At 42.4% G+C, this 11,084-nt stretch overlaps 1 protein-coding gene across 1 annotated transcript; it reads right to left on the bottom strand.

Moving 5' to 3' along the window:
• Nucleotides 1-3,051: 3,051 nt before the first annotated feature.
• LOC113543693 (C-type lectin domain family 6 member A-like) lies at nt 3,052-5,030 on the bottom strand. Its single transcript, XM_053231543.1, has 4 exons — nt 4,979-5,030; nt 4,320-4,474; nt 4,119-4,231; nt 3,052-4,003 (listed from the first exon to the last, which is right to left on the bottom strand). Exons 1-4 carry the CDS (start codon nt 5,028-5,030, stop codon nt 3,841-3,843), a joined length of 483 nt encoding a protein of 160 aa, XP_053087518.1. The 3' UTR covers nt 3,052-3,840.
• Nucleotides 5,031-11,084: the final 6,054 nt, after the last annotated feature.

The following is an 11,084-nucleotide window of genomic DNA, read 5'->3' on the forward strand; positions in this document are numbered from 1 at the left end:
CGGTTTAACCAAACACTGAAGAGGATGCTCCGCAGGGTGGTAGACAAAGAGGGGAGAAGTTGGGACCTTCTCCCCTACGTATTCTTCGCCATTCCGAGAGACCCCGAAGGAATCAACTGGCTTTACCCTCTTCGAACCAAATTGATGCCAATCCTCAGGGAGCATATGGAGGCTGCTCAGAGGGAGCAAATGAGGGCCTACAACCATCCCGGTCAGCCTCGCAAGTTTCAACATGGCAACAAGGTCCTCCTCCTCCTGCCGGATGCCACCTGCAAATTCCTGGCTCTGTGGAAGGGCCCATTCACAGTCCTCGAGAGGGTGGGTCCCGTCAACTACCGCCTGCATCAGCTAGGTAAGCATGCACACACACAGACTTATCATATCAACTTGCTTAAGAAATGGACTGAGCCTACCCCTGTTGTGTCTGCGTTTGCAAGCCTCTCCACAGATCCTGCTGAGTGTACCTTGGTCCACTGAGGTGAGGAGCTCACGCCAGCCCAAAGCCAAGAACTGGCTGAGTTGGTGGACCAGTTTGCAGATGTCTTCTCTTCCACCCCTGACCTCACTCACCTGGTCTACCACGACATCAAAACCCCTCCAGGAGTTGTGGTCCAACAGCAGCCCTACCACGTCCCAGATATTGGAGTTTGATAGCTATCCCCTCCTTAGGGTTGACGACCTGGTGGAGCGATTGGGGAGGGCCCGCTTCATCTCCACGCTAGACCTAACCAAGGGATACTGGCAGGTAGTCTTGAGCCCGGACGCCAAGCCCAAAACAGCCTTCTCCACCTCCGGCGGCCACTGGCAGTATCGGGTCCTTCTCTTTGGGCTGTATGGGGCCCCATTATAGACGATTTGTATATTATATATATAGACAATATTATAAACGATTCGTGCCAAACCTTTCCTCTATTGCCTCTCCCCTCTCAGATCTCACCAGGAAAGGCCAGTTGGACCAGGTGCAATGGAGTCGGGAGGCCGTGCAGGTGTTCGAGGAACTAAAACAGGCCCTAACATGCTCCCCGGTGCTGCGAAACCCCGACTTCAGTCTCCCCTTTGTTGTCCAGATGCCTCCAAGACAGGACTGGGAGCCATTCTCTCACAGATCTTCAATGGGGAAGAGCACCCGGTCCTCTTTGTGAGCTGAAAGTTGACCCTCGTGGAGAGGAACTACACTGCTGTGGAGTGAGAGGCCCTGGCCATCAAGTGGGCCATGGAGCAGCTCAAATACTACCTGGCCGGCCGACCCTTCACTTTGGTAACGGACCACACCCCCAAAGATACCAAAGCAAAATTAACGCAGTGGTTCCTCTCCCTGCAAGATTACCACTGCACTGTTCAACATCGAACAGGGGTTCAACACGATAATGCAAATGGGCTCTCCCTGTGCTATTCACTCTGGGCCCATCGCATGCTGGCAGTAGGTTCAGAGCTGGGGAGGGTGTACTGTGATGGTGGGCCGCAGCCCACGCATGAAAATCATCCATTGTTCCTCACACGACTGCCAGTGGGTGGTGAAAGGACAGCGTGGGTTCAGCATCCCCGTTGCTTTGGACAGCCAGAGTGCGTGGCTGCGAGGGAGCGAGTTAATGCAGTGCGTCTGGCAGCCAATGAGGACCAAACATCTACCCTCACTGAGAAGACGGAGGAATATAAAAGGAGCCCGCAGCCGCTCTCGAGAGAGGTAGGAGAATAGTATGACTGCTCTAACGTATGTGTCCTTTTTTTCCCCAGAAGATGGAGACCTTGTTGTGGCCATTCGTGCAGATCAAAGATCACTCTGGAGAGCCTGGGTGTTGATGCCATTAGACTTTATTATTTCCAGAATTAAGCTGAGCAGTTGTCTGTAGACAAAAGCTGCCCAACTCTTCAGAAGGGCATTCTTATATACAATTACCTGAAAACTCTTCCTTGTCCTGTTTCTAACAAGACACAAGGTTACCCCATATGCATATTTTATTGTTTAAGGAAGCCTTACTCACTTAAATTTACAGCTTGTTCCTGTTTCCCTGTTTTGCTTGTCACGATGTATATATGTACATTATATATATATATATATATATATATATATATATATATATATATGTATATATATATATATATATATATATATATATATATATATATATATTTTATATATATATATATATATATATATATGTATATATATATAAAATGAAGAAACAAATAAATTGAAGTTAAATATTTGTTTGTTTATTTTTTTATTATAATGTTTACTTGAAGAAATGAGAAATTTACCACTGATTCTGTTCTAAACAACTTGTATTTTATGCCTTTACAAGAAAATATTTAACCTATTTTAAATTTGCAATAAAAGTTGCAATAAAAATTGAATGAATGTTGAATGAAATGGGTGTGACACTACAGGGAATTCTACTCACATAACATATTAAATGAGACACTTCATTGTGATTTACTGAATGAGAACAACGAAAATAGAAATGATAAGCAATATTCACACAAGATCCCTACAGCACAGAGTGCCAATAAAGCACCAAGCATTAGGAGGAGACCAAGAGCAGACATGCAGATGTGCATTTCAACTTGGTGGCCCTTTTCTGTTCCAGCATGACAATGCCCCTGTGCACAGATTGAGGTCTACAAAGACATGGTTTGCCAAGATGGGTGTGAAGGAACTTAAGTGTCCTAAACAGAGCCCTGACCTCAAGCCTATTGAACACATTTTGAACAAACTGACTGTTTTTATTACTGTGTTTGTTAAACTGGCTCTTTACCTGACATTATCTTTGCACGAAGATGCTCAGGCAAGGTTAGAAAATAGAATCCTTTTCAAAATTTAGTATCAGATGCCTGGAATAAGACTGTCGGCTGTGAATTGCTCCAGGTAAGTGGCCAGTTGTGTTAGCCTGTAGTCTGTGGGGCATGATACTAGAGAAAGGGGCAGAAACAAAAATGTTATCTTCTGTTACTACTGCTTTTTCTGTTGCCATCCATAACCCAGTAGAGCTTCAGTGCAAAGTATCATGTATAACAAATAACACACACATTATATTTTCAAGCTGTGTAAACTTTTATTAATTGTTTAATAGCAAATTAATATTACATTTAGTTTTAGCTAACATGAAAGGCACACCATTCAATCATCAGCAAACATACATAGCAGAAGTACAGAGATGAATGACAAATTAAAGGAGAACCTGTTGCTATGCTATACTGGAGGGTTATTAAAAAAATAAACTTAAGAAATATCTTTTGGAAGAGCAGTGTTCATCTGTCCAGTACAGTTAGAAGACTTGTAGAATTTATGGTGAGGTTCACTGAAGCTCTTCTGGTGAATTAGGTTTTCTTTTAATCAGAATCAGCTCATCAGAACTGATGTGGATCCTTGTATGAGTCACTAAACATCTTCAAGGTTATAACTGTTCAGTCGCTTTGTCTTTAACATGTTTTCAAGGAAATAAAACACTGGCGATTCATGATAGTCAAACTATTCTAAATAGATATTGTTAAATGTTTGTAAAAGTTTCTACAAGGCAGAGAGAGAAAATCTACATACATGATCTCATGCCATCTTCTAATGGTCTAGAGGTTTACACAAGCTTAGATAATCACATAAAAAAAACATCAGTCATTTAAACCTGCAGGTTTAAAAATCCAAGACGTTTTAAAATGCTGAAAAACATTAAAAAAAAAAAATATCATTGATTCTGATATAAAGCTGGCTGTATACACTTTCTCAATAGACAAAATCCAGTTGGCTGTATTATTAATATCAAATATTCAGACTCAATAACCAAACCTTATCCACTTTTCTCAAAATCATAAGTATTTTTTAGCTAAAAATGCAAGTGTAGTATTTTACTTTTCACAGATGAATTGTTTTAGCTTACGGCAAGAAGCGTCAAACCATTTACGTGTGTCACCAATCTCATGCCCCAGAGAGGCACAGTTCTCTCCAGAAGGGTCCTCATTTTTCCAGTTATCAGGCTCATTTGGTCCCTCTGGTGCACTAAACCAGAACCTTCATAGGTCAGAAAGACTGTAATCAGTATGCTGTACAATTTACAATTACACAGAAAGTTGTATAAGTTTGTGCTGTACTCTAAAAGAAGCTTTTGAGTGAACCCAGTTCTTACGTTACACCCGTCTCATTTAAGGGCTGGTTGTTCACCCACATCCACTTTCCCTCAGTCTCCAAGTCATTCAGGCCAATCCAGTGTGTTTCTTTAATTTGTGAAGATACAAAATCCTAATGTAGAAAATAACATGGCACATAGCTTACACCTGTAACCAACAGAAGTGAAATCAGCAGAAGCATAGTGAACCACTACACTCACCTGTTCAGTTTGGCTGGTTATAATCACCAGGTGGCCTCCTTTCTCCACACAGTAATCTCTACTCTGTGTCCAGGTCAGTTTGTTAGTTGAGAAGTAGTAACACTTTAAACCAAGAGACTTCCATTCTTCCTCACAAAGTTTACAGTTTTGATTTGCTTTTGTCAAGAAGAGATTTAAAAAAAGATCAATTATGAAATAAGAGTTTGGTGAATAGTGCATATATATACACATGTAACTGAAGTAAACTGCATTTACTAGACTTTTTATCTCGTTATACGTATACTGTACATGACAACTTTAATAATAATAATTATAATAATAATAATAATAATAATAATAATAATGTGTTCCATTTATATAGCACCTTTCTAACATGCAAGGTCACTATGCAAATAAAAAACATAATAAAGATAATAAAATAATGATTAATTGACTTAAAATGATTCTAAATCTATCTATCTATCTATCTATCTATCTATCTATCTCTTATAGTATTCAAAAAAAGAATAGCTACTCCCATCATATAAACCCGGCATCCCCTGTCTAGAATATATTTAATTAAATAATTTAACCATTACTTGGGCCCTAATAAGATGTCTAGTCTGATGGCTTTCTGTCAATGGAAGTAAAAGGGGCAGGGGTGGGGTGGGAAGCCTTACCACTGCATGCAGATAGACGGTCATGAACTCGCTGATACTTCACCTTCAGCATTTCATACAGCCCTTCTATGTCTAGTGTAAAAGAGGAGATTTTCTGATGCAAAGAGAAGATGTTTAATGATTGGTGTAAACAAGAGAAAAAGAGCAATCTTACCATTGCATGCAGAGAGATGGTCATGAGCTTGCTGACACTTCACCTTCAGCACGTCATACAGTCTTTCCGTTTCTAATGTAAAAGGGGAGATTTTCTGATGCAAAGAGAAGATTTTTAATGATTGGTGTAAACCAGAGAAAAAGAGCAGTCTTACCATTGCATGCAGAGACGAGCTCCTGACGCTTCACATCTTTTTTTGATAGACAAAAGAAGAGTTTAATTTGTCAGGATTGAATTCAGTCAGGCAAAATGAATCAAGCATGAAAACAAAAACAGTAAACACAGTATGGCATTACTCTAATAGTCAACAGTGATCATTTAATATTTTATAAAACATGTGTGACATTAAATAAGTTGATTAAGCATAAACAGAAATACTGTAAATTTCTGTGGTCAGAGCCTTTTCTACTGAAATGTATTAACCAAACTGTCACACCCTGCACAGCCACTAGGTGGAACTAAAGAAGTCAGTAAGTAAGTATCCTGTTTTGGCTGTCTTTGCCCTTGTGCTGTCGTGTACCCTTATAATCATTTGTTTCGGTTGAAGATGTTGTTTATGTTATTCTAGTAAATCACATGGCAAGCATAAATCATTCCAAAAACTTGAAAAAGAAGCTTGTAAACAAAAACTAAAAAAGATTTACTAAAAGATTTTTTTAGTAAACATCAGACATTGGAATCAAGACCATACATTTACTATAGGAATCTGGAAAATGTTAAACGGTTCATGCAATAAAAAGTAGTCTTAACAACCTTTTGGCAGGAAGTTTTTCATTAAATTCAAGAGATCCCGAAGACACACAATTTTAACATTTATCTGTATATCGTGGAGATATAAGCCAAGGTGTAAAATGTCACCTTGTAGCAGGATTTCATCAGTCCATTCATACAAATGTGAGTGTATGCTAAGATTTAAGAAAAAGCAGACCAAATTTCAACTTTCTATATAAAGGGTTTTTTTTAATGAGTAATTTTCTTGATGACTACTTTTATTTTTACACAAGTGAATTATTTTACGTTTATACAAGTCAGTTTGTTTTATACTCTTTTCACCACTAATTACTATTATTATTATTATTATTATTATTATTATTATATAGTGCATGGGTGCCTTGTAAATTATATTGTGACAGTGAAGAGAGTGAAATGATAACTGTCAAACATTTTGAGTTAAAAAGCTTGCAGCATATCAAGGCCTTTGGCCAGAGGTGCTAAACACAGCTGCAAGATGCTAAAGCAGACAGGAAACATCTGAAACTTACCCTTGACTTTATGTTCTTGCATCATCAGTGCGGCTGTAGCATTCTCATACTGCTCATGTATTATCTCAAAGGAGACAACTTTATTGTGATCTATTGAACAAGAATACCATCGTTATGCATAGACAAGGAGAAACATATGTTTTTAATACTAGGACATCTGTGGATGTCAGTCAGTTCTCACTGTTGTCATGCAAAACTATTGTGTTAGCTCAGTGGATAACATTCTGGACTATTAACATGAAATTAAATTCTATGCCTGCCAGGAACTTTTTGGGCTTTGATTTCCAAATGTGTTTGTGTCCTTAACTCTCTACTGCTTGTATCTGTTCACAATAGCAATTTAATTTGAATAAAAGTGTCTGTCAACAGCACTAAATGTAGCTTAAATGCAAATCTGAAAGGTTTTAATATAAGCCACAAAGAATTGTGAGAGACTCCAAAGATGAGATGAAAACATGGATGAATAAAAATTTATAATGTCTTTCATTAAAAGATTCATTGAATCGTTCTTTCTTTCTGTCTTTCTTTCTTTCTTTCTTTATTTTTAGTATAATGTTTGCTTTTGCTTAGAAATTAGAAATTTACCACTGTTTCTGTCTCTGACCAAATTGTATTTTATGCCTTTACAACAAAACTCTCATATACTGTATGTTTTAAATAAAGTGCAATAAAAACTGAATGAAAGTCGAAATGGGTTTGACACTGCAGGGAATTCTACTCACTTGACATATTAAATGAGACACTTTATTGTGAGTTGTTGAATGAGAACAACAACAATAAAGATGATAAGCAATACTCACACAAGATCCCTACAGCACAGAGTGCTGATAAAGCGCCACCAAGCATTAGGAGGAGACCAACAGCACATATGAAGATCTTTCCTGTTTTCTTGTTGTCTTTCAACTCAGTGCGCTCAGAGATATCTGAGAGAGAAGGCGTAATTATTTCATAGATTGTTGTCATATAGAGAGTTTCCCATCTTTAGTCCTGGAGATCCACTGCCTTGCACAACTTCAGGGGGTTCCTTTCCCTTAACACATCTGATCAAACTCATGAAAGACTTAATAATTAGCTGATGATTCATATCAGATTTGTTGAGAATTGGACTGGAGTTGAGAAACTCTGCTATAGATCTCATTCAAAATAGCTGTATTCTCTCACATATTGACATAAACACACATTCATATATTCATATTTCAGTATCAACAATCCAAGTCAAAATCAAATCTGACAGAAGAAGCTAAATGATAAACCCATTTTCTGTCCATTCGTAAAACATATTTTAGCTAAGTAGAAGTGAGATAAGCAGTATAATCATCAAACGTACCTGTGCATTTTCTGGGCTTTGGGTGGCAGTCCTGTATATTCGCATAAACATCATCCTCTATGTCTGGTGATGAGAAGTGAAACTCCTTGTCATTTACAGTGCTTGTTCATGTAAACTATATCAAATTTAAACCATCAAAAATTTATTTAAATATTTTTAAATGTATAAACATTTCAGATATCTACCTGTTGGAGAATGATAGTTTTCACTACTATCCATTTTGCAGAGGTCAAAACTGATATCCTCAGAGACAGCTTGCATTTTCAGACCTCACTAGTGCTTCACACTTGACTCTTAACCTGCGTTCACACCAGCAAGCAGAAGTCGGTAGTGGCAATGTTAGATGTGGGTGTTTAGCATCCGCTACTATTGTAGCTACTGGGCGTGAACTGTCCTCTTTTGGTTTGAAATGTCAGCAGTTAATGTTCATAGCCTACACCTAATTAGTTAAATGCCATATAAATAATGCATTAATCGGTATGAAAACTGTATATTATATAGAAAACTGATTGGAGCCTGTATCAGGAAATGTTGCCTCCTGATATTAATATTCACAAAAAGACATGAGCGATTGATCAATCACATTGCAGTGCATTCATCATTCATATTCAGTAAGAGCTTTATTCTGGTCAGGGTCACGGCTGGTCCAGAGTCTGTCTGTGGAACACTGGGAGTGAGGTGGGAATACACTCTGAATGGGATACCAGTCCATCACAGCGCACTATTCACAGATTCATACATAGGGGCAATGGACAGTAGCAAATCCACCTTTCAGCAGGATTTTCAGAGGTGGGAGGAAACTATTGGTTCATTGGTCCGCAAACTGATATGTTTGCAAAAAAAGTGTATAGAAGATTAAAAATGGCAGGGGGGACCGACAGGAGTTCCCTCGACCTTCTCCGGCTAGATGTCTGGATCTGCACATCCAAGGGGAGGGGAGACCCAACCATAGTCGCTCCGCCTATGGGACACCCCAGGACGTGTCCATGCCGACCGAGCCGGGGCCCAGAGACGCGTAGAGAAGGCCTGGCTTGCCGGATGTGCCCTTCATAAAGTGACCGTGCCCAGCCTGCCCACGGTCCCCATCAAAGTTAATGGCAGACCAGTCTCGGCCCTCCTCAACTCCAGGAGCCTGGTCACCCTGGCCTGATTCTCCATCCTCGCCTCAAATGGCTCCCTGACTGTTTCCTGCGTTCATGGGGATGTCAGGGAGGCCCCAGCGGTCCATGTCTCTGTAGGCCACCGGGTTAAGGAGTGGCCCATCCTGGTAGGCCTTATCCCTGAGCTCCCCGTATCCCTACTACTGGGCCAAGACTACCCGGGATTCTCTATCGCCAGAGCTTCACGGGCCACGAGGAAGAGGAAGACCAAGACAAGGTGGTCAAGGGTCCAGCCAGCTTTCCTCACCCAGGACGAAGGAGATGCAGGAGATGCTGTGTCTTCTGTGTATTCCCAGGTCACTCGATAGGGAAACTGGCCAGGAGCAAAAGGAGGATCCCAGACTAAAGAACTGATGCGCTCAGGTGAGGGTCATCGAAGGAGTACGCCCGTGAGCTCCTTCTCCTCTTCAGCCATGTGGGGATCGCCAAGGACATCAACACTGACCAAGGTACGCCCTTTATGTCCAATCTAATGGTGGATCTGTGTCGGCTGTTACAGGTGACCCACTTGATGATGTCCATCTACTACCCTCAGACGGACGGGCTGGTGGAGAGGTTTAACCAAATGCTGAAGAGGATGCTCTAGAGGGTGATAGACCTCTTCGTCATCCAAGAGGCCCTGCAAGCATCGACTGGCTTTACCCCCTTCGAACTGCTCTTCAGATGGCGACCTCAGGGATTGCTGGCATGGCCTGGGAGGCTTGGGAGGAGCAACCCTCCCCTTATCACTTTGTGGTGGATTATGTCCAAGAGATGCAGGAACACATCAACAAGGTGATGCCGATCATCAGGGAGCACATGGAGACTGCTCAGAGGGAGCAAAGGAGGGCCTACAACCATCTCGCTCAGCCTCTGAAGTTTCAACCTGGTTACAAGTTCCTCCTCCTCCTGCTGGACACCACCTGCAAATTCCTGGCTCGGTGGCAGGGCCCATTCACAGTCTTCGAGAGGGTGGGTCCCGTCAACTACCGCCTGCACCAGCCAGGTAAGCGTGCACACACAGACTTATCGTATCAACTTGCTTAAGAAATGGACTGAGCCTACCCCTGTTGCATCTGCGTTTGCAAGCCTCTCCACAGATCCTGCTGAGTGTACCTTGGTCCACTGAGGTGAGAAGCTCACGCTGGCCCAAAGCCAAGAACTGGCTGAGTTGGTGGACCAGTTTGCGGAAGTCTTCTCTTCCACCTGGTCCACCACGACATCAAAACCCCTCCAGGAGTTGTGGTCTGACAGCAGCCCTACAGTGTCATTGAGGCCCGCCACAAGGCAGTTCGAGGAGGAGGTCAGCCGGATGCTCCAAGACGGCATTATCGAGGAGTCCACCATCCCCTGGTCCAGCCCCATCATCATGGTGCCTAAAACCGATGGGAGCATCCGGCTGTGTAATGACTAATGACAGGGAGGTACTGGGGAAGCTCCGGAAGTCAGGACTGACGGCCAACCCTACGAAATGCCACCTGGGGCTAACAGAGGCACATTACTTGGGGTACCGCATCGGCCGGTGCCTCCTCATGCCACAGGAAAAGAAAGTGGAAGCCGTGCGTGAGTACCCTAGACCCACCACCAAAAAACGGGTACTTGCCTTCTTGGGGTTGGCTGGATATTATAGACAGTTTGTGCCCAACTTTTCCTCGATTGCCTTTCCCCTCTCAGATCTCATCAGGAAAGGCCAGACGAACCGGGTGCAATGGATTTGGAAGGCCGAGCAGGTGTTCGCGGAATTAAAACAGGTCCTCACATGCTTCTCTGTGCTGCGAAACCCCGACTTCAGTCTCCCCTTCATTGTCCAAACAGATGCCTCCGAGACAGGACTGGGAGCTGTTCTCTCACAGATCTTCAACGGGGAAGAGAACACGTTCCTCTTTGTGAGCTGAAAGTTGACCCCCGCGGAGAGGAACTACGCCGCTGTGGAGCAAGAGGTCCTGTCCATCAAGTGGGCAGCGGAGGAGTTCAAATACTACCTGGCCCTTCACTTTGGTAACGGACCACGCCCCTGTTCAGTGGATGGCCAAGGCCAAATATATCAATGCCAGAGTAATGCGGTGGTTCCCATCCCTGCAAGATTACCACTTCACCGTGCAACATCGAGCTGGGGTTCAACACGGTAATGCGGGCTCTCCCGGTGCTATTCACTCTGGGCCCATTGCATGCCAGCAGTAGGTACGGAGCTTGGGGGAGGGTACTGTGACGACAGGCCGCCAGC

The sequence above is a fragment of the Pangasianodon hypophthalmus genome, chromosome 29 (genome assembly GCF_027358585.1).
Source record: "Pangasianodon hypophthalmus isolate fPanHyp1 chromosome 29, fPanHyp1.pri, whole genome shotgun sequence".
Classification (NCBI taxonomy): Eukaryota; Metazoa; Chordata; class Actinopteri; order Siluriformes; family Pangasiidae; genus Pangasianodon; species Pangasianodon hypophthalmus.